This window comes from Boleophthalmus pectinirostris, unplaced genomic scaffold, assembly GCF_026225935.1.
Source record: "Boleophthalmus pectinirostris isolate CB_2022bp ecotype Guang Dong unplaced genomic scaffold, ASM2622593v1 HiC_scaffold_4, whole genome shotgun sequence".
Taxonomy (NCBI): domain Eukaryota; kingdom Metazoa; phylum Chordata; class Actinopteri; order Gobiiformes; family Gobiidae; genus Boleophthalmus; species Boleophthalmus pectinirostris.
The window spans coordinates 31,563,155-31,585,793 of NW_026571353.1; the positions used below are offsets into that span (position 1 = coordinate 31,563,155).

The 22,639-nt window shown below is 40.2% G+C and overlaps 1 protein-coding gene across 1 annotated transcript in view; it reads right to left on the minus strand.

The window, feature by feature from the left end:
- The window catches only part of grid2 (glutamate receptor, ionotropic, delta 2), a 1,594,008-nt gene that overhangs the window by 625,201 nt on the left and 946,168 nt on the right, over positions 1 to 22,639 (minus strand). The window contains exon 6 of the mRNA XM_055161426.1: positions 20,809 to 20,982. Within this exon, the coding sequence (XP_055017401.1) occupies positions 20,809 to 20,982 (174 nt within the window). The remainder of the gene's footprint in view (positions 1 to 20,808; positions 20,983 to 22,639) is intronic.

Genomic DNA, 22,639 nt, shown 5'->3' on the forward strand with positions numbered 1-22,639 from the left:
CTATCCCAATCCTCCCTCTCCCTATTCCTCCCTTCCCTCTCTCCATATTTCTCTCCCACTCCTCCACCCAACACTCTATCCACTTTCTCTATACCCCCTCTTTCTCTCCATCTCGCCTCCGTCTCTCTCTCCCTATCCAACACAACACCACCCCCCTCTCTCCTTCCTCTCCTCTCTCCATCCCCCTCTCTCTGTGTCATACATGAGCACTCTGCCCTTGACTAAAATGAGTTCCAGCAGCTGCACCGGCACACTCCCCGCTCCCCACTCTCTCCACTTTACAACACCACACTCTGCCCCACCGACAGCCCAAACAGTGACCCCAGCCCGCCCATAATGAACCTATTCAGGGGCCAGATTCCCGATAATAGCTTTTTACACTCGAGGGCCACTTGATTCACATTAGAAACACAAAGAAAGAGCTTTATTTACGGGTTATCCGGCGCTTTAAGGCCCCGCGGCTCAGACACAGACTCTGCATTACAAAAACAATATAACACCGAGTCTGCAACCTTCTTCTTCTTCTTCTAGCTTCAAGCCAACGTCATTGTAAATACGATCAGCGCGTTTGGTTCTGATTTAAATTCAACAGCGATTGCCAGAAAACACGAGCCTTGAAAGCGTCCCGCGGTCTCTGCAGGGAGCGAGGCGATGTAAATAAGGCTAGAAACAGTAGCTGCGAGCGTTAGAGTTGCGTATTAACAAGAGAAAGCGTTTAGTGAAAGCAAATTGAGACATTAATTGATTGAGATATCTTACAGTGCTGTTTCCTCAGACCTGAAATTGCCAATTTCTACAAAACTACAGGTAAAAGGAACTTGAAAACTAGCAATTTGTGACATCACAAGGTGGGACAGAGCGTTTTGAGCTTTGGAGACGTAGAAAAACTAAGAAGAAAGCGTTACTCAAACATGTGTGAATGAAACAAAACACAATTCCAGGTCTGTTTTTGATGAAGTAACATTATAACACGACTAAAAGCTCACAAGAGTCAATTTAACGTGCACTTCCTGATCATTGGACAATAAAAAGTCCTATAATTAGATGCAGACAGTAAACAGAGGTGTTATTTTGACCTCAAGAGCTGTTTATACAATATATCTGAACTGGGGCAAGACTAATTTAGCTTTAATATATCACTACAGGTCAAAAGCTTTAGAACACTACACTTTTTCCAGTTTTTGACAGAACATTATTCCATTTATAATAAACGTCATTGCTCTCTAAAATGAAAGCATAGAACAAATAAGCCATTTGAGTTGAAAAAGAAATCATCAAAACAATTTATAGACCAGAACATATCCCAGGGTATCCCCAGGTTTGATTTAGCCTGATTCATCAACTGGTTTCACTTCGTACAAACCGTCTGACTTTGCAGTGTTAGAATTTGTTCGCTCAACGGTAGGCGGGTACTTTTTATCATTTAACTGCTATTTGGTCATGATGTATGTAATGCGCCATTAAGCTTTCCCCAGATCCCGTAGAAAGAAGAGCAATAACGTCTTTCCCCTTGATGAAGTTCATCAAACATACTCTTTATTCCAGCTTTACATCTTCAATCTCAAGAATCGCTGACAACACAGAATATATGGCTCTTCGCTGATTAGTTGGTGCCCGGGCTTGTACTTCCAGGGTTTTTGCGAACCGTCTAGTGTATTCCGATTCCTGACCTCGTTGCTGGATAGAAATGAAATTGAGCAGAGGCACTAGGTTTGACTACCCCAAATTTAAGACTTTTTAAAGATCTTTTTAAGACCACTTACATGAAAATTAACCAACATCAAGCCCATTATGTGGGCCAAAAACACCAGATCCAGTTCTAATAATGACCAAACAACTAATATATCTAGAATCTAAGAGCCACTGTGGATTAAACCTACACTTCCCCATGATCCATCCAACGTTTTTTCTCCACTGTTCTGATTGTTTACTCATTGCCACCGGTGCCAGAAACCAAAGTATTGTTTGCGCATACTCCAAATTAGACGTTCATTCACATTAGGCGATTTCACGTTGTTGTTTTGTTTTTTCTCCCTCCACTTAACATTGCACTGCAGCCAGACTGAGAATACAAAAAAAATAGGACCTTTGTGAAAAAAATAAGACTTGGACAACATAATTTAAGCCTTTTTAAGTTCTTAATTTAGGAACATGAAATGTAAAACCATTTTAAGACTTTTAAGACCCCGCGGCTGCAGTGGATTCTAAACCTTTGACTCATCAAAGTAGCCAAACTTTGGCAGATATAACAGCTGAACACACTCATTCTTTCTACAATAGAAATCAAATTGTGTTAAAAACGTCTGTTGCAGAAGTTTCCATAAATGTGTGGCACTTGTAGGTTGTTTGGCTTTCACTCTTCTGTCCAGTTCATCACTGTGGACAAACCATCTTGTCCTTTTTTCTTGAGGTAGTTTTGGCAGAACTTGGACTTGTGTTTTTGGGTCATTTTTTTAACCTCTGGCTGTTCAGTATTTATCTTTGTACCATTTCAAGCTCTTCATTGGACTTCCACAACTTGAACTGCAATAAATAACTGGAAAAATGTGTGCGTTCTAAAACTTTTGACCGGTAGTGTATGAACAACAAATCTGATTCAGGGCCTTTAAATGAGAAGAGATGGATTTTTCTGCATTTTACGAGAAGGCGACTGCTTTAGTATTCACGTTTATTTAACATTATTATTACATATTTCAGATACATCGTACTATTCTGAAATGACCATAGCATAAAAAGCGATGGAGGCAGGTCAGTATTTGGATGGTTTTAAATGTCACAAAGTTCATGTTTTGTCCTTGTTTATGGTTTATATCTCTGTATTTACTGAGCCTGTCAACATTTAAAGGTGCACTGTGTAACTTTTCTGGTGCACCGTCACAGTGGAGACAGGTTAATGGTCAGATCTACGGAGAAGCAAGCCTGCACACGGTCAGAATTTGTGTTTTTTAAGGTATTTTTCAGCTATAAAACACCTGTAATTGAACAATTGTATGGAAGACGTTTAATGCCCTACTGTGGAACATACCGGGCAAATAAATAGCATCTCCAAGAAATAACAACTCCGCGGAGACACCTTAAAAGTTACACATTGTACCTTTTAAAAAACTGGGAAAAATTTTGTGTTTCTCAGTAGAACCAAATGCTTTTCTCTATTGATTTCTTTCTCCATTTTTCTGAATAGCTGCAAATTGATGGGCTCAAACACATGATTCTTGTCAGTTGAATGAATTTTGAGCTACAATTTTTGAAACATAGAAAGCTTGTTTACCCAAATAATCTGGTTCAACATTTGTGTATTTTTAGTTAGATATTTCTTTAAAGGAATATCCCACATGGTTGTATCAGTCCATGTTCTCGGTTTCGAAGTTATTGCCCTGCCCCTCACCTGCTGCATCTGTCATTTGTTTTAACTTGCTAAAGAAATTTCAGCATGTTGCGGGAGGGTTTTAATTACTTTCTGTAATTCAGGAGTCACTTTCAAATGTAGGGAAACTCCTCGCTCCCTAGATATTAAGTTGTAACTTCTGAAATTAACTCGCCTATGTTCTGGCTGCTCAAAACTCCCATTTCCCGCTTTTTGTGCTTTATCTAACCAAGATATCATGATTAGTGCAGCGACACCATGAAGAGCATGATGTTTGCAGCCGACATAGGACCGGTTTGACTTCAGTTCATTCCTGCCTTTACGAAACTGTTGTGTGACTCGGAATGGATAGGCTATATTCTCTTCGCTGCGTCTGATCAGCCTCAACTTCACTGAAAAAGTGGCGGAACAGATGACGTTGCTGTGAAATCCGAAGAATTTTGAAGTGACGTAAAAAATTAAAGATGGTGCAACTAGGGATGGGCATTCGATGAAATTTTCTTAATCTATCGTCGGAAGAATTAACGATCGATTACCGATTAATCATTAACGTTTTTATATTAAAATGATCATCATTATTATTACTATCTGCACTACTAATCTGCATAAATAAATTCAACTTTACGACATATAAACCTTAACGACTCTAGAGCCACATCAATCCGTTTGACATTATAATGTGTTTAATTCAGTTTTGCGCAACTCTCACAGAAACAAAACTTAAAACCACATCGCTAATTTACATAAACTCAGCGAAGATAAAACTACAGCTCTTGTGTCGCTGATGCGGTCAATTTCTGTCGGATTAAAAGACATGACTCAGGTGAATACAGGTTAGTGTGATCATATTTGCGTTTGTCAAAACCAGGACACCGTACGGGGGGAGGGAGGTGGGGACTCGTCATCGACATTGCGCGACTCTCACCTGGTAAAACTTTTTCCCACTGGACACAGAAACATATGTGCTGCTTTGTTCACTGTGCACATGGACTCACACTTGTCCCGAACGCAACGGAAAGCCTGGATTTTCTTGTATAAATCATCGTTAAATACACATTTGCGCTGCGGTACGCTGCAGACTGACCGAATGTTTGTGTCTCGCTCCTTCTGAGTGCAGAGAGACACATGTACAGACCCCTGTTTGGTCACGCTACGCACAGCAACCTACATTCGGTTTGTCGATTAAAATGAACATAATCGATGAAATTCTTAATGATCAATTATCGATTAATCGATTAATCATGCCCATCCCTAGGTGCAACATAGCAGGCAGGAAACAGAAGCAGCTTTTAGGAGTTTTTGGTAATTTTACTTCAGTTTGGGAATTCGGAGGAAGCACGAATCTCATTGTAGCTGCTGTGGCGTAAGAGGAAAGTTGTGGCGAGAAAAGGCAGGGGACGAGGTGGCAGAAATCGGTAGGCAAAGTAGTCGCCGGGCCATCGTAAAACGGCGACGCGTCCTCCGCGGTGTGCCGTAAAAACTGTATTTTTCCCAGGTTTACTGAGGAAGGAATTAATCGCTTGCCCCAAATTGCCGCCTGGTCTCAAATAAAAGCCTGGTCTGTGAAGTGATTGAAACTAATAAACGCCCCGGCTATTATTATTGGTACTTTACGGTATATACTCATCCAATTTCTTTCAATTTTTCCTTACATTCCTTGACATTAAAACATAAAATGCCAATCCAAAGTTATCCAAAGTATTTTCATATCTATAATACATCACACCATGTCTCTTTAAAGATGTCATTTGGGATTTCCTGTATTCTCCACACCTCATCACAGCGCTCCCCTCAGGCGTTCCCATAAATCAGCGCCACATTAATTCAATTTCAGATCTAAACGTGACGCGTACAGAGGAGCGTGTTTCCATCTCTTGTCTGTTATTTGTCAGCAGATTGGTGACTCACGCGCATACCAAAGGACTATAATTGCATATTACCACCCCAGAGGGACAAAAACAGTCTATGTGAAAAATAACATGGGAAAAAAATAACAAAAAAACAACCGCCATATGTGATGAACTGTAGGGAGTGATAATGGATTTGAGAAAAGAAATCAGAGGAGCCATCAGGTATAGAGCGGCTTGTCATATGTGTGGAGATAAATGCATCAAACAGAAACAGCATTACGTCGGCTTCTGTTAACGTTTTAGACTTTGGGCGACGTTCGGGGAGGTCTACACACGGCAACTTCTCGGTTTGAAATGAAAACTTCACTACTGACTGACACTGTTGGGTAAGTTACTTTAAAAATGTAATGCGTTATTTATGACTTGTTACTGTCATTTCATATTCAAGTAATTCATTACATTGCAATATTACGGCATTTAAAATGTAAGGCATGACTTTACTCTTGCATTACTTTTAAGTTGCTCTCACCAAAATAACTGAACATGCTGAAATTTTGCTCTGTATATGGACTGAACCAGGACTAAACCAGGACTAAACTAAGACTAAACCCGAGCTGAACCAGGACTAAACCAGGACTGAACCAGGTCTAAACTAGGTCTAAACCAGGACTAAACTAAGACTAAACCTGAGCTGAACCGGGACTGAACCAGGTCTAAACCAGGACTAAACTAGGTCTAAACCAGGACTAAACTAGGACTAAACCCGAGCTAAACCAGGACTAAACCAAGTCTAAACAAGGACTAAACCAGAGCAAAACTAGGCCTAAACTAGGTCTAAACCAGGACTAAACTAGGTCTAAACTAGGTCTAAACCAGTTCTAAACCAGGACTAAACTAGGTCTAAACTAGGTCTAAACCAGGACTAAACTAGGACTAAACCCGAGCTAAACCAGGACTAAACGAAGTCTAAACAAGGACTAAACCAGAGCAAAACTAGGTCTAAACCAGGACTAAACCAGAGCTGAACCAGGACTAAACCAGGGCTAAACCCGAGCTAAACCAGGACTAAACCAAGTCTAAACAAGGACTAAACCAGAGCAAAACTAGGTCTAAACCAGGACCAAACCAGAACTAAACTAGGTCTAAACCAGGACTAAACCAGGGCTAAACTAGGTCTAAACCAGGACTAAACCTGGACTAAACCAGGACAAAACTAGGTCTAAACTAGGTCTAAACCAGTTCTAAACCAGGACTAAACCAGAACCAAGCCAGAACCAAACCAGGACTAATCTTGGCCTAGAACTTGAAAGACACCCTGTTCCACGGGCTCAGGGTGTCTACAAGGCGCGATTGGGTGTCAGCTGCGATTCGCCTCGTGGAGCGCGGAGTTTTGCGTCCGTCCTTTCGCCCGCGGTTACCTGACGGTCTACGTCTCTGGCGTTTCACTGCAGCTGATTTCGCTGTGATTTTAGTGAATTATTATGAAGAAAATCGAAAAACCCACCACTTCAATCCAGGTTAAAAAAGCATTGTAACGCGCATTATTGACATTTGTACCAAGTAAAACATTAACATTTTTTTCCCTGTAATGCCTTACATTACTGCGTTACAGCAAAAAACTATGCATTACAGTAATTTGTCACTTTTATAATGCGTTACTCCCAACACTGCTGACCGTCAACATTCTGTGGGGATGTGAACTACTCTATCTGAGGTTTTGAACACTTTAATTTGAGTTTTATTTTAATATCATCTGAACAGAAAGAACTGAGTTAGTTGGAACTACAACAGGTGAGCTGATTTGTGCTGTTACCCAAGTCTCTCTCAAATAAAAAAGACAGTCAGAAGCTACTTAGCATTAAGACCAATTTATGGTCGTGTGTAAAATCGTCTGCGTCGATTTGTCATCATGAATCCCCTCTTCACGGCATTTGCGTCGACCGATGTGCACCTCTGAAATTTTATAACTATGCGTCGAAATGACACAGACAGCAAGGGAAAGCGACACAGACAATAAGTATCACGCAGGTAAATTGGACTCAAATGCAACACAAGTATACAGGCAACAAACTCTTAGTTAATAACAGAACGTGTCCTCTAACAGGTAATGTATAATGGTAACTCAGACTGAAAATATAACAGAGGAATGTATGATATAAAATGTGAACAAAAATATCTTCCAAGACTGGGAATACACTAGTAAAAAACACACTAGGAGGAAACTCAGGAACAGGGACAACAAACAGGGAAACTCAGAATTGCAGAAGTCACAAACAGATCGGATACAGGGGTAATACAGGGGTTTCAGAAATTGGGGTTCAGATTTTCAGGAGCTTGAGAGTACGTCTACAACCTGGCAAGAACTGAGGGAGAAGAGGGAGTATATATAGACTGGGCCTGGGCTGATGACGGAATGAGAGGCAGCTGTAGGGAAAGGAGGGAGGTGACAAAAGGAGGACCGGAATGGACTGACAAACGGAGCTGGACTGGGGAAAACAAACAAAAAGGCAGAACTGTGACAATAAGGGCTGTGATGTTTCCTCTCTAGATCCGCTCTACATACATTTCCAGTACTCTGCTTTCCCGCTTCATTTTGTATACACGAATGTGATTTTTAAATTTTTGGCCCCTTGCGTTGTGGCGGCTTCACAGCACATAGACCTTGACAGAAATCCATAAATCAAAAACAACGGTGACGAGGTGAACTATAAACCGGGCTTTTGTTAAAACAACACCTAAACAGGACCATTTTTCTTGAGTTTTCTTACAATTTGAAATTGTATTTGTTTGTGTTTGCTAATATGTGCAAGTGTGTCTTGTGGGAAATATTATGTGGTGGTCATGCTAATTCACCTAATATTATGGACTTTGGAATGACAACAGGGTGGAAAACACGTATGACTATCTATAGGTCTACATAACATGTTTTTTCTGTACTTGGAGTGCCATAAAGAACATGTTTTTCTGGACTTTGAGTGCCACGAAGCAGAAAAACTGACATATGTGGACCCCGTGGCATGTTCCCACCCATGATAAGGTGTACTGGGTCAGCAGTATTGTTCATTTTCTTGCTGTATATGCTAAATCAACAAGTTAATGTTTTGTCAAGATGTAGTATAAAGCTACCCCTGATTTTGAGTTGGTCAGAGACGTCGTTCCGGGGTGACAGTTGTACTTGGTAATCAACTTGAATCTCTCTCAATGGAAATGCTGAAATAAAGTGGCCTGTTCTCTCGGATTCTCCATCTCCTGTGCTTCTTTTTAGGACACGCATTGAACCTTCCGAAAAAACCCACAGTCTCAAGGACAGTGCAAGTTATCAAAACTGAATCAAGAACCACTTCAATTTGTCAATGATTTCTTTTTTAATTTTTATTTTTTGAGTCTAAATTTGTTGTAAACTGTGTAACTTTCCGGAGGTGTAAAGTCACCTGCATGATTCCAATTAGATGCAAGGCCGCTCAGAGTGAGAATGCACATCAAAGTTCAAAGTTTTAAAGTTTAATAAAAACATAAAAATGAACCAAAAATGCAAACATGCTTTCATTTTAGTTTTTCACTTAAACGTTACACAGTGGGGCTTTACATATCACTACTTTGTATACATTAATGATATTTATTTTGGAAGTGTTTGTGTGTGCATCTTCAGTAAGAAAAACATAAAAACACAATAAAAAAAAGAATGTGTATTTACTGCCCTGATTGACTGTAGTCCTGTATCTTTAAACTGGTACTTGCTGTAGCTCTCTGGATTATAAGATTAAATTTTCAATTTAAAGTCTAGATAACAGGTGTTGTGTGGGACGAGACACACCGTGAAAATAAGACAAGACACAATTCTGACATAATTTGTAATAAATATAATAAGTAGTGCAATCCATCAAAACAGGCTTCACGATTTTAATTTATTTTATGCCATTCTTTAACGGTCATTGTACTTCTACTTTTTGAAACTACAGCTTCTCCCCAGCTCTTCACTCTTTTTTTTAGTCCAAACCAAAGGTAAAATTCTTGTGGCACAAGATCTTGTCTCATCCCTAATCAGTGTTGGGAGTAACGCGTTATAAAAGTAACGAATTACAGTAATGCATTACTTTTTGCTGTAACGCAGTAATGTAAGGCATTACAGGGGAAAAAATAGTAATATTTTACTCGGTACAAATGTGAGTAACGCGCGTTACAATGTTTTTTTTTTTTACCTGGATTGAAGTGGTGGGTTTTTCTTCATCATACAAATTCGCTAAAATCACCTCGATATCAGCAGTGGTGAAACGCCGGAGATGCGCCCTCATAGACCTTCAGGTAACCGCGGGCGAAAGGACTGACAAAGAACTCCACGCTGTTTAGACCTGGTTTAGACCTGGGTCACTGGTTTAGACCTGGTTTAGACCTGGGTCAGTTCTGGTTTAGACCTGGTTTAGACCTGGGTCAGTTCTGGTTTAGACCTGGTTTACACTCGTCCCTCCTCTATCGCAGTTCACTTTTCGCTGTCTCGCAGATTTTTTTGTGTGTGCAATTTTGCATGCCTTTTTTTTTTTTTACATTGTATGAATGCGTATTGCGTTCCTCCCGCTGCGTCCTGACTGGCCAAGGGACTCCTGTCTCCTGTACAGTACAGTACAGAATGTGTTCAGCTGCCAAATTTAAATACATGTTCAATCTGTATCAGTGTGTTTCTGAAGTGCTGTACGGTTGTAAGTTTTCTCCCCGACGAAACCCACAACGTCGACGAAACGTTCTGCACCGACAAAGGCTCCTGCGCTCGCACCCAAAAGGCAGAGGAAGATGCAAACCATCACACAAAAAGTTGGACTTCTGGACACGCTGAAGGAAGGTAGAAGTTACGCGCTGTAACAGACTCTTGCACCGGCTCGGGTCCCTGCAAATAGTTGCTGAAATCAGGGCCGCGAGCCCGAGCAGCAGGGTCCATAAAGAGCGATCGGGCGACAGTCGCTCTTACCTCCGTGAGGTGCGGAGCAGAGCCGCTCCTTTCTCCTGCGGTCACCTTCGAGCCCGTCCCTACAGTGAGTCCTGTTTTAGTCCTAGTTCAGTTCTGGTTTAGTCCTGGTTTCTGGTTTAGTCCTGGTTTAGACCTGGTTTAGTCCTGGTTCAGTCCATATACAGCGCAAAAGTTATTTTGGTGAGAGTAACTTAAAGTAATGCAATAGTAATGTAATGCCTTACATTTTAAATGCAGTAATATTGTAATGTAACGAATTACTTTGAAATGACAGTAATAGGTAATAAATAACGCATTACAGTTTCAAAGTAACTTGCCCAACAGTGTCCCTAATAGACAAAAATAATCTATGTATCAGAAATCGAATTATAGAACAGAAAAGGCTCAGGTAGAGATAACACTGACTGTATAAAGCCAGCCGCTGAAGATTGCAAGAACTTTTATTACAAATGAACAGCACATTGACCTAAATAGTATAAGATATTCAAACGCAATCATCCCGGTGCTTGTTCCCTGTTTAGCCTTGCATGTTTCAAGACTGTCTTTGTAAATGACTCACTGATTTTAGAAGGAGCACACTCCAGGCTGCTTTCATCGCCTCACCTCCGATCCACGCTCTGATTTTATAGTATTTGATATATTTTCATCAGATAAAAGTTACAGGTTTGTGTTTGCAGTTCAAAACAGCACTGGTGTAAAGAGAACAACGCAATAATGTTGTTTCAAGACGGACTAAGGTTACGTTTACACTCAAATGAATCACTGCCGTATCGGAAAAGATTTGCGTCCAGACACGTCGTTTCTGTGCCTGCAATAAAAGCATTCCCTATCCACACAATAACGTGAAACCGCCTGAAACGCTGGTCACATGACTAGGCTGGCGTCACGTCATCACGACATCACATGGGTGGTAAAAACAAGGAAGCGGAGCACCGTTTCTGAAGTTGCAGCAACAGATTTCGAGCCAAGGAAGATGGCGAGTCAGAGAGAGATAGCAGAGACATCTAAGGTTGTTCCTCGTTTTCCATTGCCTACTAGCAAGTCTATGGTTTGTTTAAACTGTTTTCCGCAATAGTGTCACGTGAACCGATGCCACAAACCCGGCAAATCAGGAAGGCGCAAGTGACGTGGTCCAATAAGGACGCAACTAGAGCTCCTACGTCAGCAGTACCAGATCGTTACGTCTCTGGAGCCGTTTTCCATCGGATTAGTGTGGACGAACACTGTATCTGTAATGAAAACGACTCAAATACAGTACATACTAGTGTAGATGGGGCCTTAGTTTGGAATTTTACACTTTTCAGTCAGGCTACAAGGCGTTTCACAGCACTGAGTCTGCACTTTTAAAGGTTTTTAATGACCTGTTTTTAATAACTGATGCTGGTGATTCTGCCATTTTAGTGCTTTTAGACTTGACTGCTGCTTTTGACACAGTTGACCATGCAACTCTTTTAAAACGCCTTGAAGAATGTGTGGGTGTCAGGGGGACCGCCCTGGAATGGTTTAGGTTGTACCTCTCTGGGCGGTCCTTCGTTGTAAGGCTGGGGGACTCCACCTCGTCATCCACCCCTCTTCTTAGTGGAGTCCCCCAGGGTTCAATCCTGGGGCCTATGCTTTTTGCACTTTATCTGCTCCCTCTTGGAGAAATTTTTAGAAGACATGGCCTGTCTTATCATTTTTATGCAGATGATTGCCAAATTTATTTTTGGCAAAAGGATCACTGCCCCCTGACACCCCTGCTCGACTGTCTATCGGACGTCAAGGCGTGGTTGGCCCAAAACTTTTTGAAACTCAATGAAGATAAGACTGAGGTGATACTGTTTGGGGCCAACAGTTCCCTCACTAATGTGGGATTCCTCAAAAATCATGTTCGTCCCACGGTCACCAAGGCGTCACTTAGACTTAAACAGATTAACAATGTTTTAAAATCAAGTTTTTATCATTTGCGGCTTTTATCTAAAGTTAAACCTTTTTTATCTTTTAAACTATTTGAACAAGTTATGCAGGCTTTTATTTCATCATGCCTGGACGACTGTAATGCACTTTATTCCGGCATTTCGCAAAACGCACTTTACTTAGTTAGTCCAAAATTCTGCAGCGCGACTTTTAACAGGAACAAAAAGGAGAGAGAGCACATAACCCCAATCCTTGCATCTTTGCACTGGCTCCCTGTTAATTTTAGAATTGATTTTAAGATTTTATTGTTTGTTTTTAAAGCTTTGAATGGACTGGCTCCACAGTACATCTCGGACCTCATCCAAATTTATACCCCTGCTCGCGCTCTGAGGTCCGAGGTCCAGCTCCAGCTCAGGGGCCTAAGACGAGACTTAAAACCAGAGGGGACAGGGCTTTCTCTGTGGTCGACCCTAAACTCTGGAACGATCTGCCGCTTCACGTTCGAGCAGCTCCACAGTGGAGAGTTTTAAATCTCGTCTGAAGACCCACTTTTATTCTCTGGCTTTTAACACCGCGTGAGTTGTGTGGTCCTCTGTGTCTTTTATTTATTTTTATTGGTTTTACTGATTTAATTTATTTATTGGTTTATTTATTTCTATTCTATGATATAGTTTTATTTTTATTTTACTGGTTTTATATTATTTTATATTATTTTACTAGTTTTATGACTTTAAGACTAGTATTATTTTAGTAATTTACTTTATCATCTTATTGTTGTTATTTTTTATGTATTTGTGCAGCACTTTGGAAACAGTTTGTTTGTGAAATGTGCTATATAAATAAAGTGGATTGGATTGGATTGGATTAGTGAACCAGTGACAGAAACTTCATCTTGACAGTATGAAATTTATTTATTTATTTATTTGAGACAGGGACAGTGCACAATTTTTGCATTTAAATTTTTTGAACGTTTGTGTTTCTTACTTCGCTCCTTCAGATATAATATAGGTGATTTCCTCATTTTTGTGTCTATTCTCTGAAAATACCAGATTTTGTGGATGTTTTAATGTTTTGTCCTTCTAATTATATGTACATCAAATTATAAATCAGATGTTACGTCCTGACAGTTACGTTTCAACTGCACCGTGTAACATTTTTAGGCCACGTTCAGACTGCAGCCTGAAGTGACCCAAATCAAATTTTTTCACCCCTACGTGACCTGTATCTGATCTTTTAATGACAGTCTGAACAACACAGATCTGTTTTTTTTTTTCAAATGCAACCCAGACCACTTGGATATGTGCTCCTAAAACCGATACATATCCGATCTTTTGACATGCAGCTTCAAGATCCTAATGGTCAGGTCACATTCGTTTGACCTAGATGCTCGCAAATGGACACAAACATTCTTCTTGTCATATGGAAATAGTGTTTGAACTCCGTGTGAGTGAAGCAGCGAAGCACATCGCAATCCCACCACTCTTGGCTGTGACTGTACACTCACACGTTCCTTTCTACGGATGTTGCCGCCACTGCCCCACAAAACGCCAACACCAGAAACCTCGTCCTTTTCCTTTTCCAAAGAGACGTGGATGAAAGTCCAAAGTGAGGACTGGTGGAGCCGGATTGTCTGAATCGCGTCAGAAGGGCGACTCAACAGGCGTGCGCTGAACGAGCAGAATTATTTTTTAAGAAGAATAAACTACAAGCATCAAAGAACATTTCTAGTATATACATTAAAGAAGCATGGGAAAAAGATTCTAATATTACAATATCTGAGGATGACTGGTACAATATCTGCAGAACTGCAATGACCACCTCCAGCTCTGGTCTTTGGAGAGAATTCACATGGAAAACTACTGTACGTTTTTTTGTTCCACCCTATATTAAGAGTAAGCGGAGTAATGACCCAGAGAGGCTCGGTGTTGGAGAGACTGTGGTGATGTCAGAGCAGGGCATTTTCACATATTTTGGGACTGTGTTAAGATCACATCCTACTGGACAATGGTGATAAAAGCTATTCAAAGTATATTCAGATTACACCTGCCAATATCACTGGGATTTACTGAGGTCTTTTTTTGTAATATTATATGTGGATTACAGAAATCAGACAAATATCTTTTGTCAATATTGCTGGCTGGAGCAAAGAAAGCCATTACCAGGAAATGGTTGTGTAAAGATGCACCTGGACTCACTGACTGGATCAAAGTAGTCAACGAGATGTATGACATGGAAAGATTGACATTTTCATTGAGACTTTCTACTGCTAAATGTAATAGGTATTGGAGGAAATGGAATGATTATTTGAATTCGATATGTTAATACTGTCAGGACAGATAACTATTGGTTACTCTAGATGCTCTGAATTTTAATTTGAATTTGAATTTAAATTTTATCTTTATTTTACTTTGTTTTGTTGTGGTCTGCACTTCCGTTTCGTTTTGTTTTGTAAACGTATAAAATTTTCAAACACACACAAAAATAAAGTTTAAAAAAAAAAAGAAGAAGAATAAACTTTTACATGAGCAAGGAATAAATCAGTTGGGCTTTAAAATCGGAATAAACCACTCACTTTCTTCGGAATTAAATTTAATTCTGAATAATCATTTTCATTAGGAACTAAGTGTTTTCATGGTCTTTTTAAAGCGGAATTATGATTTTTATTCTGAATTAAAGCTCACATGTAAACGCGGCAATGTAGAATCAGATTTTTGGGGGTATTCTCTTGCTTACGTAGCATGATGTCACAATATTCCAGTTTTCCAGTGATATTTCCTGCAGCAGTCGATTGCACTTCTTGTGACAGGCCTGGAGACTCTGAAACTTCCCAGACGCTGACCTAAGGGTTAATTGTTTTTGTTAGTCTTGCTCTAAAGTGCCCAGGAAGTGCTCGCAAAGTCATCACGCGCTTTCCACGTAACATTTTGACCCCAACATTCAACAACAGAGCTAAACTTGCCTATGTAATTATACAGTGTGCCGCCACTGGACCGACTAATGCGTTTTCTCCCCTGGGACACTGTCGATCTCTCAGAGGAAATGACTCATCCGTTGTCTTATGTCTCCACTCTTTGATATCCTACGTTTAGATGCGGTTAATTATAGTATTAGAGGGACATAGCTGGTGCTAAAAGGCCTTTAATACGCCATTTTCAGATCTGTGTTATAATGTTGTTTCCTCAGCGCAAACAGACCTGGAGTTGTGTTTTGTTTCGTTTCATTCACGCTTTTAACGCACAAACCTTGCATAATAGGCTGGGTTCTTCTCTCAAACTGAAAATGCTCTATTCCAACGTGCGATGCGGTAATACAGGAAGCGCTCCACTGTGTTTTTAAAGTCCATACACCTTCACTAGAATCAATCTGGACAATTTCAAACCTGGAATTGTCAAGCTTTACTGAACTAAAATGAACTGTTAACTTCAAAACGATCACACGTTTAACACACAAACCAAACATATTTATAGGCTGGGTTCTTCTCTCAAACTGAAAACGCTCGATTCCACCTCGTGATGTCATGAGGTGATACAGAAAGTGCTGAAGTGCTGTGCTTTTAAACTCCATACACCTTCACTAGAATCATTAAGGTGATTTTTGCCTCGGAATTGCCAGTCTCTACTGAACTAAATGCGAAACGTAAGTGCGACCTTGAAAATTACGAAGGTATGACATCACAAAGTGGAACAGAGAGTTTTGAGCTTTGGAGATGCAGACAGACTAAAAAAAAAAAAAAAAAACTGAATTACGCAAACCTGTGAAGGAAACAACTCAACAACAACAACTCCAGGTATATTTTTTGATGAGGTAACAACATTATAACGTGACTTAAAACCTTTTTTTTTTCCACTAGAATCCATTTTGTGTAAAAAAAAAAAAAAAAAAAAAGTACCTTTAAAGTAGCATGTTTCTCCCACTTTCCCAATCCACGTGTTTCAGAATGAATAAAAATTAAACTCGTTGCCAGGGGAATTGCCAATTTAACAAAATCTTTATCTACTGAATTGTAAACCGTCGCCTGTAACATGAAACTCAAACATGTGTGAACTCCAGGTCTGTTTTTGAGGAGGTAACAACATTGTAACATGGTTTAAAGCTGAATTCTGTAACTTTTCTGGTGGAGGCCCGTCACCTGCTTGTTTCTATGGATACGTCAGTAGCTCTGGAGGCACCAGTAGCTCTCCACTCTGTTATAAGTAGCTCGCCAAAGAATTTCTGAATGAGGTATTATACTGAATAACTCAAATTTTATTAATTACGATTGTAAATGTGTTATTTTGAACTTTGTGCACAAATAAATGGATAATTGTTTTAGGTTTTATAGGCACATAACTGTACAACACTAAGGCTTGCCCTCTTATATCCATTACATTTTTTTAGTAGCTCTCCGGCATTTTTGTTTCCTAAAGATAGCTCGCTGGATGCAAAAGATTGGAGGTCCCTGCTCTAGAATGTTCCACAGTATGATTTTAAACAGCTCTACTTTACATTTATTTAATTACGGGTGGTTTTATAGCTCAAAAATACACAGAAAAACAACATTCTGACTGGAAGGCAATTATACCGATATGGTGTAAATATAAACGACTCAAGATATCCCACGATGCATTGCAAAACAACAACCATTCATTACTCAGGGGGTATATGATGTGAGGGGCGTGTCTTCAGAATTATAGCTGTTAAACTGGGAACTACCAAAAAGTAAGGCAGTCGGTTCAGAGCGTTTAATGATAGGGCTGCAGCATTGGAAGAGTTCATTGTTCTGCCCACAGGAAAAGTGTGTTTCAGTGAAGGGTTAAAAAGCTTCATAATAATTTAGTAAGACATATGTTATAATTCATCTGTCATAATGTCATGCTAAAAAAAAAAATTACCATTTGTTAAAAATAATCACTATGCAATATAGGTTTGGTTTACTTGCATCTTATTCTGAAGGCCCGAGGAAGTGGTCACAATAAATTATGAGTAAAGGGCCATTCACACCAAAGTGTCAAAAAACGCATTGACGTCTCTATTTGGAGCCTTTGCATTTGAGTTTAGACGCGCCCAATGTGCGACTTTGACGCCGTGGACGAACGGGAAAAAAATACTTGACGCGCGTCCGTTGCCCTGGAAACAAGAGCCCGGTCCCGCTCTTTTCCCGAAACAATGTCAGACCAGACTGAGAGAGACTTTAGTGTTTTTATGACATAAAACATCAGCGGAGGAGATCGGGTCATCGACTGGGGCGTATTTATATTTATACTCCACTAATGACACTGGATCAGTCCTGGTTTAGTCCCGGTCTAGTCCTGGTCTAATACCGGTCTAGTCCCGGTCTAGTCTCGGTCTAGTCCTTGTTTAGTCCTGGTCTAGACCTGGTTTAGTCCTGGTCTGGTCCTGGTGTAGTCCTCGCGATCCGCTCGGTGATTGTGGTGTATATATTTATGCTCCCTCTGGTTCTCGGGTTTTTCTTCTTGATAATAACGTCGCTGTGTCTCTGGATACTCGTCCCTGATTGGTTGACGCGGCGCATCTGACGCTTAAAGTTCAACATTTTCAACTTCTTGACGCTGACGCCTTGGACGCGCGTCTTGAGCGTTTTCGCGTTGACGCTCTAGACGCGCGTCCAAGGCTTCTCAAGTCTTCTCAAGTCACAGGCCTCAAGTTCGAGTCAAGCCCCGAGTCACTGACCTTCAATTCCAAGTCGAGTCCCAAGTCTTAGTCAAGTTTATCAAGTCAAGTCTCAAGTCCTAAAAACAGTGACTCAAGTCTTACTCGAGTCCAAGTCCCCATCTCTGGTCTTGGTCTCGTCCTGGTCTTGGGTTCCTGTGGTCTCTGACAGGTCTTAGTCTCGATTAGTGCGGCACGTTTAAATCCATTTAATGTGTTTTCAGAAAATAATTTGACAGTGTTTTCTAATACGGTGCGCTGTGCGTCACCAAGGAAACCGCTGAACATTCTGCCGTAAACGTGCACGCAGAACCCCACCAGCATGATGTATGTAAATATCAAAGTATAACTCTCTGTGTAGACAAACAGGCGGCCTACTGTCCACCTTAAAAGCTACACAATGCACCTGTAAAAAAATAAAAAATAATAAAAATAAATTTCAGAGCGTGTTACTATGGAAACGTTTTAACCTCTGTAAGTGGCGAATGGGAGGCCAAATGGTAAAATTATAATCTATGTACATATGGAGAACGCATAATTAAACCATAATTAGCATACTTAGGCGTTTTGAGAGCCTGGTGGTCTTTTGGTCTCTTTCATACGTCTAATGACTCCTCCATGTACCGCTAACACTAGCTTTCCATTTGGCTCACAGCACTCTTTACACTGCAGTGCTTTGTAAAAAAAAAAAAAAAAAAAAAAAAATGCTTTGCCCTACACTTCTCAACATTACGGTAATTGGGTTCATTTTGTCCATATTTCACTTGCACAATGGTTTTGTCGGAAGGACCACATGGCCACACATATGGTCCAACGCAAAACGCTGCCAATGACATGATCTATTAATCCCCTAAAGGCAGGAAGGAGCAGAAATATTCCAGAGTGGACGGATTTCAGGAAAATGGACACCCACGTCCAGCTGTCCAGTTGAGGTCATGTAAGGAACTGTTGAGGCGCTGGTTTTGTATTTTTTATTCATTTTTTGGAGTGAAGTTTATAATTTAACTTCTTGGTTGGACACTGAGAGCAGATACGAAATACGTAGAGGTAATTGTATAACTGTTACCTAGCAACCATAATGTTAATAAAGGCAAAATGCGTCTAAATTACACAATTGTTATGCATGGACTAATAAAAATGGATGATAATGCCTCTCTATTCTATTAAAAGAAGGTTTAAACTGCCAGAAAAATGCCTTCTTTGTGCATAAATTGTCCTTACATTTTGGACGGAGTTTTCAGAGTTGATAACAAATGGAATTCTCTTTTAGAACTCAGCACTACTTCCTGTATTTTTGTACTTTTCTATTCATTCCTTTCTCCACAAACTGCCACTTAACTGATGTAAAATTATGATGAATATTGGTAGTAACCTGGAAGTATCCCACCAAACCAAGTAATAATTACAAAAACTAAAATCTGTCATATGTACTTTAAAACATTGTTTCCCAAAGACTGAGTCGTGACCCATTCAGGTGGGTCTGAAGAGATTTTTTTTGGGTCACCTTGTCACGATCTGCATGTAGGTCTGTAATTTACTTCTACATACATCTCTGCACACCTCCCACTCCTCATTTCTTATTGTTTTTCCTTATTTAAAACTTTAGTACCATATTTTTCAGACTTTAAGGCGCTCTTAAAATCCCTTAATTTTCTTAAAAATCGACAGTGCGCCTTAAAATCCAATGTGCGTTATGTATTAATTCTGGTTGTGCTCACTGACCTCGAACTGATTTTCACAGTCTTGTTCTTTAGTCCAACAGAAGCTGAACGGCATCAGCACACAAGGAGCAAGCTGTTTTTTTAGAACTTATATTTTATGCAAATTAGCCATGTGATTTTAAGTTTTGTTTCTGTAAAAAGTAAACAAATGTGCGCAAAGCTGCATTAAACACATTATTACTCAATGTATATTTGAGTCCTCCTCATAGGAAATAAAAAAGTCTCAAGTTTCAAGTGTCGTCCGTTTGTTTCGCTTAATGCATCTTATTGTCAAGTAGAAACAGAGGGAGGACCCAAAATGCAGGACTGCTTTAAAGTATTTAATAACAAATCCATAAATCCCAAAAAATCCCAAACTCAAAACTAAATGACATGAGACAAGATGAGCCTCTGACAGTGTCAATGGACCAACCAAGGGCAGAGGAGAACACAGGGTATAAATGCACACAGAATCAAACACATCAGGGCGGGGCAAACAATCAAGACAGGAAGTAAAACTCAAAACTACAAGCAAACATGACAAATGTCAAAATAAAACACCAAAATGAGCAAATACAGCCACTACAAACATGAACCATGACACTTATAATCCTTTGCGCAATATGTATAAAAATAGAAGAAAGAATTCAACATTATTGATATTGCCCCTTATAATCCGGTGCGCCTTATAGTCCAAAAAATACGGTAATAGTAATTGTTGTGAGACACGATCATTCAGTCAACAATCAGATATCCTCATTAATGTTCAATAATGATCACAAATTTATTTTAGGCTTCATGAATAATGTCTATTGACTTGGGTCGCAAAGATTTGTGACTTTTAAAATGTAAAAAAAGTTTGGGAAATTGATGTAAAGAGGGGAGTATTAACTGAACACATCACAAATTTAGATCACTGTGTTCCCTTTTATAGCTGAAATGAACATGTTTAATAAACCTACTTTTTGTTTTTAGTCTCCTCTCCTTTTGCTCTCCGTGCTAAGTCACCACCCATTCATAGCGCAACACAAAACACAATCAGCGTGCTATTGGAACTACTGTACATCACGTCGGGTTTGTCAAGGTTGTGTGTACAGTTTTGTGTCGTGTTTTTGTATATTTATGCAGAGTAGTCGTGTGGGAGACAGGATCTTACAGCTAACCGTAAAAAGGGTTTGAAGAGGGCCGTGGAGAGATCGCTAAAATACTCAAACGTCCATGTACAGCATCTAAAACCTCTTCAGGGATGTTTTTGATGAGGGAACATTATAACATGGTAGAAATCTAAAAAAAAAAAAAACCTCCATTGTGCATAATATCCCCCCTTAAAGGTAAGAGCGCGGTAAAAATATTCTAGAGTGGGCAGAGTTGAGGAAAAGGGACACCCACCTCGAGCTGCTGGGCGCGGGGGTTCTTGGGGTCGCAGAGGGAGGTGTTGATGCGGTGGTTGTGCTTCACGCAGCGCTGGGTGGTGTTCTGGGGCATGGGGAAGGTCTGACGCACCAGAGTCAGACGCCCGATGGACTTCATCACCAACTCCTGAAGGTCGTAGTCGGAGATTTCCTGGAAGAGAGACGAGAGCGGGTTAAGAGAAATGTACAAATAGTTTCTCTGTGTGTGTGTGTGTGTGAATTTGATCCATCCTCCATGATTACCAGAGTGAGTTTATAGTGAGTAATCAGCATAGTAAAAGTATTCATGTTTGTTTATACTTTACACTGAAGCCATGTATTTTGAGAGCGAGAGAGTGAAAAACAGAAAGAGCAAGAGAGAGGGAAAGAGATAGAAAGAGATACAAAGGGCGAGAGAGTAAGAAATAGAGAGAATGAGAGAAAGGGAGCAAGAGAGAGAGTAAGAAACAGAAAGAGCAAGAGTGAGAAATAAGAGACAGAGAGAGAAAGAGGGAGAGAGAGAGGGAAAGAGACAGAAAGAGAGAGAGATACAAAGGGTGAGAAGAGAAAAGAAATAGAGTAAGTGAGAGAGAGAGAGAGGGAGAGACACAAAGCACGAGAGAGTAAGAAATAGAACGAGGGAGAGAGAGAGAGAATAAGAAACAGAAAGTACAAGAGAGAGGGAAAGAGATAGAAAAAGAGACAGAGATACAAAGGGCGAGAGAGTAAGAAATAGAACGAGGGAGAGAGAGAGAGAATAAGAAACAGAAAGTACAAGAGAGAGGGAAAGAGATAGAAAAAGAGACAGAGATACAAAGGGCGAGAGAGTAAGAAATAGAGAGAATGAGAGAAAGGGAGCAAGAGAGAGAGTAAGAAACAGAAAGAGCAAGAGTGAGAAATAAGAGACAGAGAGAGAAAGAGGGAGAGAGAGAGGGAAAGAGACAGAAAAGAGAGAGAGATACAAAGGGTGAGAAGAGAAAAGAAATAGAGTGAGTGAGAGAGAGAGAGAGAGGGAGAGACACAAAGCACGAGAGAGTAAGAAATAGAACGAGGGAGAGAGAGAGAGAATAAGAAACAGAAAGTACAAGAGTGAGAAATAAGAGAGAGGGGGAGAGAGAGAAAGAAAGAGCAAAAGAAAGGGAAAGAGAGAGAAACAGAGAGTGTAAGAAATAGGAAGAGTGAGAGAGAGAGAGTGAGCAACAGAAAGAGCAAGAGTGAGAAATAAGAGAGAGAGGGAAAGAGATAGAGAGAGGGGAAGATATATATATAGAGAGAGAGATAGAACGCACGAGAGAGTAAGAAATAGAAAGAGTGAGAGAGAGGGAGAGAGATTAAGAAACAAAAAAGAACAAGAGTGAGAAATAAGAGAGAGAGAGAGTGAAAAACAGAAAGAGCAAGAGAGAGGGAAAGAGATAGAAAGAGAGACAGACACAAAGGGCGAGAGAGTAAGAAATAGAGTGAGAATGAGAGGGAGCAAGAGAGAGAGTAAGAAACAGAAAGAGCAAGAGTGAGAAATAAGAGACAGAGAGAAGGAGAGAGGGAGAGAGAGAGAGAGATAGAACGAGCAAGAGAGAGGGAAAGAGATTAAAAAAAGAGAGAGAGAGATAGAAAGCATGGTAGAGTAAGAAATACAAAGAGCAAGAGAGTGAGAAATGGAAAGAGCAAGACTGAGAAATAAGAGAGAGGGAGAGAGAGAGGGAGAGAGAGAGAGATACAAAGCACGAGAGAGAAAGAAATAGAAAAGAGAGGGAGAGAGATTAAGAAACAGAAAAAGAACAAGAGTGAGAAATAAGAGAGAAGGAGAGAGGGGGAGAGAGAGGTAGAAAGAG